The 12,186-nt window shown below is 48.5% G+C and overlaps 1 protein-coding gene across 2 annotated transcripts in view; it reads right to left on the bottom strand.

Annotated features, from left to right (window-relative positions):
- Positions 1 to 12,186, bottom strand: part of IGSF3 (immunoglobulin superfamily, member 3) — a 129,881-nt gene that overhangs the window by 26,818 nt on the left and 90,877 nt on the right. For both annotated transcript variants that reach the window (XM_010830723.1, XM_010830724.1), the window contains 2 exons: positions 7,138 to 7,548; positions 3,074 to 3,481 (listed from right to left, as the gene is read on the bottom strand). In XM_010830723.1, coding sequence (XP_010829025.1) covers positions 3,074 to 3,481; positions 7,138 to 7,548 — 819 coding nt within the window. The remainder of the gene's footprint in view (positions 1 to 3,073; positions 3,482 to 7,137; positions 7,549 to 12,186) is intronic.

The following is a 12,186-nucleotide window of genomic DNA, read 5'->3' as shown; positions in this document are numbered from 1 at the left end:
TGAAACTCCAATACTTTGGCCACCTCATGTGAAGAGTTGACTCATTGGAAAAGACTCTGGTGCTGGGAGGGATTGGGGGCAGGAGGAGGGGATGACAGAGGATGAGATGGCTGGATGGCATCACCAACTTGATGGACATGAGTCTGGGTGAACTCCGGAAGTTGGTGATGGACAGGGAGGCCTGGCGTGCTGCGATTCATGGGGTCACAAAGAGTCGGACACAACTGAGCAACTGATCTGAACTGAGTTCCTTCAGTTTCCATATTTCATAAGCAATGCAAGGCGATTCTTAACTCAACTCTTAGAGCTCTTTTATTTCCAATCTTCTATATGTTCAACTTATATCAGAAAAAAAAGCTCTGAGGTACATCTACATAAAGAATCTTAGGCAAGCAGTAAAAATGGTGGTCATGAAATGCTTTCAATGACAGGGGGAAAGACTCACAAAAGAATGCTGGGGCCGGGGGGAAATCACATGAAACAGTAAGATGCTGACTTCATTTAGAGAGAGAGAGACACACAGAGGGAATATGAAGATATGTTGTTTACTCGTAAGCTGTGTCTGACTCTTTGCGACCTCATGGTCTGTAGCCCGCCAGGGTCCTCTGTCCATGGAATTCTCCAGGCAAGAATTATTGGAGTGGGTTGCCATTTCTTTCTCCAGAGGATCTTCCCAACCCAGGGATTGAACCTGCATCTTCTGCCTTGGCAGGCAGGTTCCTTACCACTGACCCACCAGGGAAGTCCATGAAGATATACAGACAGTGAGATTACAGACTTTTTTTTTTGGCCACACCATGCGGCAGGATCTCAGTTCTCCCACCAAGTATCGAACCAGCACCCCCTGCAGTAGAAGCTCGGAGACTTAACCACGGGACTGCCAAGAAAGTCCCTACAGATAATTTTTTATTTCAAAACTGTATTTTTCTATTTTCCAAATGCTGTTATTAGTATGATCACCTTATATAATCGGAGAAGGAAGGGAGGCAGGCAGGCAGGCAGCTGGTTGATCCGGGCTACTCAACTGGCTAAACAGGAGGCGGACTCGAGGCTGCAGACTTAGGGGCCACACTATGAGCACACAGCGTGGCAGGAAGGAAACCTGGGCAACCACTCGGTCTGCTCGACACACTGGCAGCGTGACACTTCTCTTTAGGCTTCAGTTCTCTCCAGAGTAAAACCCACACTCAGGGCCCTGGTGAGGACTGAACATGAACTGCCCCCCTGTGGCTGGGAGGGATGCAGCTGGCTGCCTCCTCCCATGCCGCCTGGGGCCTCATGTGGGGATCTACAAAATGGGTGGGAGGAGGAGGGAGACGGTGTTCAGCTGCTGCATCTACCATTTGTCTTTGGGGAAAGACATGCAGCGCACTCAAGGCAAGGGGGAAAGGGGAAGAAAGCTCATGGGAAATACGTCTCAAAGCAGAGGCAATTCCCTCTCCAGCTTAGGCAAGACAGGAGGACAGAGATAATGTCCTCTTCTATAACAAAGGCTGTATCTGCTCGCTGAAGTGTGTGCCATGATGTGTGGGGCGGGCATAACCGTGAGGCTCCAGGATTCCACCAACAAAAAGAGCTGCTCTACTTAGATGTGAAAGCATTATGAAAGCTTCCCTTGGCGCCAGTGACCACAAACAGAACCCTGGGATGCTGAGAACATAAGACAAAACATTCCTCTGGATACAGGTCCCAGTGCATTTCTGTCCCATGTCCTTCAGGGGCCTGTCCTTAACTGACCTGTGGTCTGATAGGAATGAGTGATGACATGGTGTTTCAGAGGACACAGGAATCCTGCACATCTTTGCTTTAATTATGTGTTTGAATATAGAACAATAATTCTACCCAGTAATTATGCACATTTGGGTACTTTAGAACCAACAATAAAGAAAAGCATGAGGCTGCACAGAATAGTCATTAGCACCAATAAAATTATTAGGAAGTGAGAGTATAAAGGCTACAGCTACTTCATTTTCTATTTAAATCATATGAATCAATTCTTTTCCACTGAAAATCCACAAACTGAATTTTCAGAACCACATGATTATACTGTTTCAAGATTTTTGCCACCTGTCTGAATCTGAATGTACTCTTTGAAAAGAAAATATTCTACTCTATATATGGGCTTCCCTGTGGCTCAGTAAGTAAAGAATCCACTTGCAATGCAGGAGACTGCCTACAATGAGGGTTAGATCCCTGGGTCGGGAAGATCCCCTGGAAAAGAAAATGGCAACCCACTCCAGTATTCTTGCCTGGAAAATCCCATGGACAGAGGTCCATGGGGTCCCAAGAGTCAGACACGACTGAAGCAGTTGAGCACTGCTCTGTATAACAGGCTCTAGATTCATCCACTTCACCAGAACTGACTCAAATGAAGTAAGTCAGAAAGAGAAAAACAAGTGTTATATATTAACACATATCTATGGAATCTAGAAAAATGGTATTGATGAACCTATTTGCAGGGCAGAAATAGAGATGGCAACCTAGAGAACAGACTCTGGACACAACGGGGAAAGAAGAGGGTGGGATGAATTGAGAGAGTAACATTGAACAGACATTACCACATGTAAAACAGGTAAGCTAATGGGAAATTGCTATATAACACCAGGAGCTCAAGCCAGTGCTCTGTGACAACCTGGAGGGGAGGGATGGGTGACGGATAAGAGGGAGGTTCAAGAGGGAGGGGACATAGGTACACCTATGGCTGATCCACACTGTTGTATGGCAGAAGCCAACACAATAATGTAAAGCAACTATCCTCCAATTAAAAATAAATTTTAAAAAATATTCCAGGCTCTGGAATAAGTGACAAATGTTATTCTAGTTAAGAAATGGAATCACCTTAGGCCAAAGCCAGATGTGCAGTTTTTCACTCACTAGGGGGAAAAAAGATCTCAGACACTTGTGAGTGCACGTGTAAAACGTAAATGCTCATACATTTAACTGCAAGTAACTAATTAATTGTATTAATTTAATTAACAATGGGTTCATTTTGAAATTAATTTTATGCAACGCATAAACTATCACAGAGGGGAACCACCAAAGGGAGGGGAGGCCTGGGGAGGTTAACTCTCACCTGGTCGAGTGACGCGAACAGCCATCTGGCCAGCGGTGTCCTCAGCCTGTTTGTACCACATGCCACTGGGGCTGGGCAGCCACTCCTCCACACGGCAGCTGTAGGTGCCGCTGTCCTGCACAGCCACGTTCTGGATGAAGAGCCGGTACACGCCCGGGGAAGGGCTCTCCAAGTGCAGCCGGCCCTTCAGGTTGTTCTTGGCTGCCTGCTCTCCATAGTGGAAGGTGGCATCGCGACTCAGGCGGGGCACAGTCTCCCGCTCTGGCTGGTTGGGCTTCCACACAAACCATTCCACCAGCAGCTGTGAGGCTGCGCTTGTGCGGTTCAGGACCACGCACTCCAGCTGCACCTGCCGCGTCTCCAGAACGGACAGGTTGCCCTGCTCTTGGCTGAGCTTCAGGCGGCTATCTGCATAAGTGAGGAAAGAGAAGTTGCCAAACAGAAAACAACGAGCCACTTGCACGCAACCTTTCCCAGTGGACGTGAGTGCATGCCTTCCGAAGACAGGACAGCAGCAGGCTCACACGTGCACCCTGAACACTCTTGAGTTCTTGATCATGGGTCTGAGTTCCTGAGTTTCAAGGAATTTGGTGTTACAGTAGCAGCTGCCCCCAAATTTATAAACCTCATAGATTCAGATGCTTAGGAGAGGACAAGCATGCACGGTAGATGACTCCACGTCCAAGTGACAGCAGAGCATGAGGAGCATGGACAACTGGAGGGGGTGGCAGGGCAGAGATGGAAAGGGCATGGTGAGAACCCTGCTAGAAATAACAGCAAATTTTTAAAACTGACCACATTATGGCTAGAATATGCTGAGCCATCAACCTCAGAAGAACAGCAGGGGAAGGCCAATTTAATATGTACACCAGTTGGTCCTAAGAATTGCAGTTCTTACTTTCTCTACCAAAAAAACACAACAAAAAGACCATAAGGGTTTCCTCTCAAGATGGGAGCAGAACTGATCTAACATCAGTAAAGAAAAGACTGATACGGATGGCTGTTTGAAACCTCAGCCAATCAGATTGTTCTCCGGAGAAAAAGGTCATTAAACATGGTACGCTTTGATGGCATCCTTGCAATTTCAAAAGGGCCCAAAAAGCCTCTCTGGACTAGAGGGGTTAAAAAGCTATGAAACTGTAAATGCACAGAAGCCCCTGGAAAGAACACCTCCTGAGTCAGGGAGGGGGAAGAACTTTCACTTTTCACTTTTCCACTTCAACACTGTCACAATATTTTATAAGGCACATTTATTCCACTTTTGTAATAAAAGTTCAAAAAATTTTAAAAAACAACTGAAATTTATATATTTTTTTGAAATTATATTTTAAATAACCAATCTCTGAAAATATATACATACTCTTGTTGTCTCGGGGTTGAAAGATTATTTTCTCCTTTGTGCTTTTTTAGTATTTTCCAAAAGTTCTATGAGTGTATGCTTTCTTATTAAGGGGGGTAGGGGGTACTGGAAGAAGTAGGGGAGGGGAAAAAAAGAAAAACATACAAACTAAAAATCTCAACTGGGGACTTCCCTGGTGGCCCAGTGGTAAAGATTTCACCTTCCAATGCAGGGGGTGCGGGTTCAACCCCTGCTTGGGGAGCTAAGATTCCACATGCCTCATGACCGAACAGCAAGAATGCAAACAACAAAAAACAATACTATAACAAATTCAATAAAGACTTTAACAATGGCCCACGTCAAAAAAAATTTTTTTAATCCAACTGAAAAAGGGGAATGTGTTGTTTTAATCTATGTCCTGTGAGTTTTCTGTTTATAGTGTTAATATTCCCCACAAACAGAGATTTCACTAGCTGTGTTTTGACAAGGATCCTTACAGCCCTTGTGCCCCAGTTAGCTTGCTGCTGAGAGTCTGTAATCCCCAACAGGGAAATTCCCTTGATAAATTTAGGCTGTACCAAGAACTTCTCAGTTTCAGCACAAATGAGAAAAGGGAAAGGCGGAATGATGACTAAGAGGAAACACATGGGGGGGGAGGGGTGAACATGACCTCCCAGTGGGGAAAATGGTCAGAACTGAAAACAGACACGAAGAACAGAAACCCAGGAGAACATCTGCAGGCCTAATGGCAAGCTTCAGTTCTCAAAAGCCCCAGGGACTGGCCTGAAGGCAGGGCATAGGCCACTGGAAATACCAACAGGAATCGTTTAGACTGGAGCTTCCTGTTTTATGCCTCAGAAGCAGTGGACCATGAGGTAGATGAGAATCCCAGGATCGGGGTGGCCTGACAAATACAGTATCCTGAGGAAAGGAGGGGACCGGCCCCGTGGCATTCAGCCTGGGCCAGGCCACATATGGACTTCTGCATCTGCTTCCAGAACAAACTTTTATGGAGGTCTCCTGGGAGACAAGCTGTGAGAATAGCATGGTGAGGAAAACAGGACCTGTGCTCACTCATGGGGCTTCCCGCCTACTGACTCTGAATATATAAATAGTAAACAAGTAACACATAATAACTGATGATAAACGAATGTCCACAGGTATAAATATGAACAGGCAGTTCATAATGACTTATATACAAAGAGCTGTTTCAGGTCGTGACGTGCTCTGAAGAGGCTGGAGAAAGGAGACATGGAGAGATCGTTGTAGTTCAGTCGTAAGTCGGGCCTGACTCTGCGATCCCGTGCACTGCAGCACATCAGGATTCCCTGTCCTTCACTGTCTCGTGTTTCATGTGCAAACATGAGTTTGAGCAAACTCATGTCCATTGTGTCAACGATGCCATCCAACCATCTCATCCTTTGTCGTCCCCTTCTCCCCCTGCCCTCAAACTTTCCCAGCATCAGGGTCTTTTCCAGTGAGTGATTAGGGTGTCATTTCAGTTAAAATGAGCTAGGAATGCCTGAGGAAGAATGCGATAGATGGACATCTATGGTTAACATGTTCTAGGGTGAGAGAATAACAAGCACAAAGGCCCTAGGGTATCAGGGAAAGCAACCATTCATTCCTTATTCAACCAATATTTACTAAGGGTGTCATGCCAGTGGCTGGAGATCCAAAGGCACAGCACCTGTCCTCTAAGTGTTTACAGTATAGTGGAGAAGAAATGAAAACAATTATTATACTATGCATTTTCTATGGAACCCCTGGTGACATAGGAGAAACCAGGGAAGGCTTCCTGGAAGAGGTGCTGAGTGAAGTCTTAGGAATGGGGTAAAGACGGGGAGAAGCGACAGGGGAGGTGTACTCAGGAGAGAGCAGCATAAGCAAAGGCATAGGGTGGCAACACAGCATCCCACAGCCCATCGGGAACCACAGATTGTGGTTAACAGTGAACTATAGGGCATGCAGGAATGAGGGATGGAGAGGGAGCTTAAGGCCACATTACGTGAACAGCACAAAGAACTAGAACTTTTCAACAAGGAGAAGGGGTTCCCTTCACATATTTGAAAGGGTATGACTCAGACTAATCTTGGGTTGTTCTGGGGCAGACCTAACACCTGAGAGGGAAATTACAGGGAAGGGGACTTTCTAAGGACCAGGGCCACCCAGAAGTGGAACTAAGTGGGGCGGAGACAGTCAGCACTCCCTCCCTGGAAGTGTGCCAGCAGAGGTCAGACACGGCTACCAGGGAGCAGAGTATAAACAGGATAAAGGTTACACTTACAGGATCTGAGAGGGGTCAAGGGGTGATTCAATTCGCACAGGAAGGGCTCATTCCTGGGCTGGGATTGGGTGAAAAAGAAGAAGGGGGAAGCAGATGAAGGAAACCAGAAAATCCCTTCCAGGCAGGAATCCTGGGTATGGAGCTGGCACCAGCCTGAGATCCGGGAGCACCAGGGACCCTGCCTTGCTGCACCTTGTGACCCCCATCTGTAGCTTGGGCTTTTCCCTGTTGAAGATGCTGTCTACAATAGCAGAGTCAAGAACACGTCTCTGAGTTTGCCATCAGTACCGGGATCCAGGAGGTAAAGCGGGCGGGCCCGTAGTGCGCTAGGATGACACTCTGCCACACTCACATCCAGCATGAGCCCCGTAGAGCCTGCCGCCCCCAGGCAGTCTCTCTGCCCTCAGCCCACTGCCTGGGCTGCACCCCTGCTCTTACCTGGCCGCTTCACAGTGACCTCTGTGCGCCCTGAAACCTCCTCTGCCAGCTTGTACCAGGCATAGTTGGGGCTCAGCAGCCACTCTTCCACATGGCAGTAGTAGCTGCCGCTGTCGCTGACCTCGGCTCTCTGGACAGTGAGGCTGAACAGACCCCCGGACATGTGCCTCTCAAACTGCAGCCTGGCTCTCAGGCCCTCCTCCTCGGCATAGGTGCCATACTCAAAGGCGGAGTTGTGGGTGGTTTTGAGGATGAGCTTGCCGTCGGCGTCCGAGGGCTTGTGAACATACCAGAGCACAGCGAAGTGGGAGTTCTGGCTGGTCTGGGACTTGACTGAGCAGTTCAGCTGGATGGGCCTGTTTTCCACCAGGGTGAGGGTCCGCTTTGATTTGCTCACCTGCAAATTGGTCACTGCAAAGCAAAAGGGGGCGCTTTAGCAGAATCACCGCATACTCCTGGAAATGTGGCCTGTCCCAGGTCCTGCCTCTAGGTTCCCCGTCTAGCACAGTTCCTAGAGGACCCAACACTGATGGGCTTCCCTCAAAGCATGGCTCAGCATAAGGAGAGCAGCACGGACCCCATCTCATCCCAAACAGCCTCTGCCTTCCTCTGCCTTGCCTCGCCCCCAGCTCAGGTCCTCACTGTCTCTCCTGGCTGCTAACCCCATCACAGAGCCTCCAGGGAGATTCGGCAAACACACACACCTGCCCATAGCATTTTCCTGCTGAAGAAATTTAACAGCTTCCAACCGTTCATATTGTTTAGAGTATGCCTGCTCCATGTCCCTCATGAGGCTAAAGGTAGGGGTGCTCTGAAGAATAAGATGGTCCTGCGTGGGGATGGTCTCATCAGTGCACCCTGAGATTTGGGCTTCAGAGAGCACTCACTCACTCACTGTTTTCTGGGATACGTGAGTGAATGAGTGGGTGAGTGGATGAATGAATGAGAGTGAGCTGGAGAAATATGGTAGCAGCTGGTGGGAGGATGCTGGGGTGCTCTTCCTGGGGGAGGGGGAAGGAGAAGGTGGAGAAGAAAATGATGAACAATGGGACAGAACAGAGCCAACTCCAGCCTCCCCTTCCCCTCTCTCCTGATCTACCCTACCTAATTAATTACCATGCTCTCCTTTAAAGTGGCAAGAAGCCACGGTCTAATGAAATATATCTTACGAAGGTAATTGGAGATCTCACCCACTTCATCATTATTATACTTGGCTCTGCTTCCCCTACTCACCATCCTCCCCTTACTGAAAAAGTGGGGGGAAAAAATCACAATTTCGAGTTTCCCTTAGGAAGCTAAAAGTAAAAGCATCATTTTATCCTCACCCTTCTCTTTATACTTTGTGTGTTGAGGATCAAATCAGCTAAGAAAGAAACTCAGGACAAGGCACAGACCCTGATAGGGAGAGCAAGCTGGGCTTCCTCCAATGAGTCTGCCCAGAGGGAAGGCCAGGGCAGGTTGGCCTGGGCCTGTCTCCAGCATCCCTGCCGATCAGTCTCTTGATCCAGAAACAGGACTGAGTCCACTGGTCATGCCTGGGTCTCTTCTGTCAGCTCCAGCTGGCTGGTTCTCTTAGAGCTGAGAGTGGAAAGGTAGGATCAAGGTCCAAGTCCCATGCCCCAAGGCAACTGAAACTTTTGAAAGCTCCAGACTGTCACCTGGACACCCAGATAAGCCACAGACAAAGGTTCTGAGTGACTGAAAGGATTCAGCAAGCTAAGTACAGCAGAGACCATACACAATACCATGACTACAAAAGCAACTCTCAGGCTGTGTCTTCCGGTGCTAAATCAGGTGACAGTCTTCACAAAGCTGAATTCACATACCTACAGACCTTCTCCAGGCATCAACACACATGGTTGAAATAACCTGGGAGAAATCCCCTGGGCCACGACCCCACCCTTCTGGTTTCATCTTTTTTGGGCAACAAGCCCACTCTCCTGCCTTCTCCCTTCTTCAAACGCACAAAGTCCTCCAGGGCGCTGGAATCCAGGGCAGGCTTCACCAACAAGCACCCAAGCTCTGGAAACTAGATTCACGTTAGCCTGCCAGTCGACTTTTCAGATCCGATCCCTCTAATACTTGAAACAACCAGCTCCCTTTTCATTCCTTTCCAACCCGATTCACTGCATGCAAATGATATCTATATCAGAGCAAATGACACCACCTGAATTATCTGGTGCTTGGCCAAAAAAACTGGGTTGTTCAGTGTAGAACAGAAAGAGATTTAAAATGTATTATTAATTGGGGCCAGATTATTTTTGCAACTGTTACTAAGGAAACCTCCATTGCTATAGTAACTGCATATGTTAAACTGTATTCCTATGACTAAACTTCAACTAGTCACATGGTCTGAGAACAAGAATCCAAGGAACAGAAATGTTTCAAAGCATTTCTGTTTTTTTTTTTCTCCTTTCCACGTCAAAATATTGTGAAGTGTGGAAAAGCTTGAAAGAGAGGCATTTTTGAAATCTGGCGCATGTTTGACAGGTGGGCAAGGGGTCAGCTCTGTGTCTACGTTCTGAATTTCCTCTCGCGTCTCAAGGACAGGAAGGACCTTTCCTGAAGCCCAGGGGAGATGGCAGCCTGCACCAGTAATTAGGAAACACTCTCGCATCCTACTGGCACTGCCCTGGGCGATGTGTGGCCAGCTGGCACCACCTTCCTCCATGGAGGTGGGGAGAGCCCAGCCCCCTTAAGAATCGGAGGCATTTTCATCTGCAAGGTGAGAACCATTACAGCATTCACCTCTGAGGAATGTTGTGCAGATTAAAAAGCAATATTCTATAGAAAGAAATTAGCACAGAGCCTGGTATAGAATAAACATGCAGGATGTTTTCACCATTCCCCTTTCTTTTTGGTGTCTGGACTCAATCCCACATTCAAAGCTCCCTACTAAGTCAAGAAATGCCAATCATAAGTTGCACACTTTCTACGGAAAGTACTGTCTATGGACTGGCAGCATCCGTGTCGCCTGGGAGCTTGTTAGAAATGCAGATGCACAGGGCCCACCTCGGGCCTCCAGAACCAGACTCTGTCTTTTTTTAAACAAGATCCCCAGGTGGTTCCAATGCACCTGAAAGCCTGAGAAACCTTTCAGCTGCGTGAGTGAATGGAATGGAATTAGGCAGTAAACACAAAGGTGAAAGAAAAGACGCTGAGGACTTGGTTAATCCCCAACCATGAGTCAGCAGGAGGAAAAAGTAGGAAGATGGGTGAGAGGCTGCAGGCCAGATCCTTCCCACACCCCACACGCCTGCACAGATACCAGGCACTTCCCAGCTCCCAGAGCTGGACTGTACCCTGTTGGAGAGAAAGGCTCTTTCTGTACCTGGAGAGTCTCCATCTGAGGCTTCCGATCACCTGTGGACCTGCAACATCAGCATCACGTGGGGTGAAGACACTGACTTACAAACCCTGTGCCCGGGGCCCAGCGACCTGCGGTTTCAGGAGCCCTCCAGGTGATTCTGATGCACCAAATTTGAGAAATCACAGGTGTGGCACCGAGGTGGCTGCAGGGAACTCTGGAGATAGCAGTTTCTGCGCAGTGGTGTGAGCAGTAGCCAGAGGGTAGCAAACAGGCAGTGAGGAGCAGAAGGAGAGAGGGATGGCTCTGTCTTTGTTAGAGATCTGTGACAGTCATCAGTCATGTTAGGACTACAGGGGGCAGTAGCTGGACAGCAGGGATTTTTCAAATTGAGGGACGTAAGTCAGGCAGGAGACTGGGAGAGAGTGAAGAAGGGCTGCAGGAGAAGTGTGTGTGTGTGTTGTGTGTGTGCGCATGCATGTGCAAATCCCATCCATCTTCAAAAAAGGAGGGGAACTTCCCTGGTGGTGCAGTAGATAAGAATCTGCCTGCCAATGCAGGGGACACAGGTTCAGTCCCTCGTCTGGGAGGATTCCACATGCCTCGGAGTAACTAGGCCCCCTGTGCCACAATTACTGAGCCAGAAGCCTGCAACCACTGAGGGCCATGCACCTAGAGCCTGTGCTCTGCAACAAAAGCCACCAGAATGAGAAGCCTGCCCACCAAACTTGAAGAAGCCCTCACAAAGCAATGGATCCAGCTCAGAGAAAAATAAGTAAATTAAAACAAAACACTAAGGCTAGTGACTTCTGCAACCCACTTCCCCCAACCCCCAAAAACAGAAAGGAGGGGGCAAAGGCACCTGCCAGTCAGCAGTTACCACACCTGAGAGTCCCTACAGCCTTACCACCACCTTAGCCCCCCTCCCTTCCCTCCTCGTGCTCATACCCTAGCTGAGCCCCTGTCTTCTTCTCAGACCTTATACGCCAGCCTCAGTCTCACCAGGGAGAGCCTCCTAGGCTGCAGACAGGACCTCGCTGCTCCCAGCTTAGGGCCTACCTGTGGCTCCCCACATAACAGTTCTCAACAGGACAGCAATGTTCTCAGGGACACCAGGGAAATTGAGGCGGGTGGGGGCAGCGGGGGGCTATAGAATATGAGATGGACTAAAGCCAGTAGATTCTGTAAACCAACCTGGGTTGACTCTGTGTAACAGGTCTCTGCCTCGTGTCCCGTGTGACTTTCAAATGACATTCATCGAAGTGAAAACTCTGTGCCTAGTACCTAGCACTTTTCATTTTGCTATCAACACAATACTTTTTGTTTTTTCCATAGCTTTAACATATGCTAGGCAAATCAGTGGCACCCCACTCCAGTACTCTTGCCTGGCAAATCCCATGGACGGAGGAGCCTGGTAGGCTGCAGTCCATGGGATTGCTGAGCAACTTCACTTCCACTTTTCACTTTCATGCATTGGAGAAGGAAATGGCAACCCACTCCAGTGTTCTTGCCTGGAGAATCCCCAGGAACAGGGGAGCCTGGTGGGCTTCCGTCTATGGTGTCGCACAGAGCAGGACACGACTGAAGCAACTTAGCAGCAGCAGCAGGCAAATCAAGGGAGGGGTTTCCTTTGCCTTGTTCAGCATTATCTCATGAGCTGCTCAGGATCTTGGAAACCAGTCCAGACAGCAGTGCTGCTCAGAGGTGGTACCACTGACACAACCAGACAGAGCGATGGGGTG

The sequence above is a fragment of the Bison bison genome, unplaced genomic scaffold (assembly GCF_000754665.1).
Source record: "Bison bison bison isolate TAMUID 2011002044 unplaced genomic scaffold, Bison_UMD1.0 scf7180017864519, whole genome shotgun sequence".
Taxonomy (NCBI): Eukaryota; Metazoa; Chordata; class Mammalia; order Artiodactyla; family Bovidae; genus Bison; species Bison bison.
The sequence above is the reverse complement of the archived record's forward strand: the minus strand, read 5'-3'. Positions and strand labels throughout refer to the sequence as shown.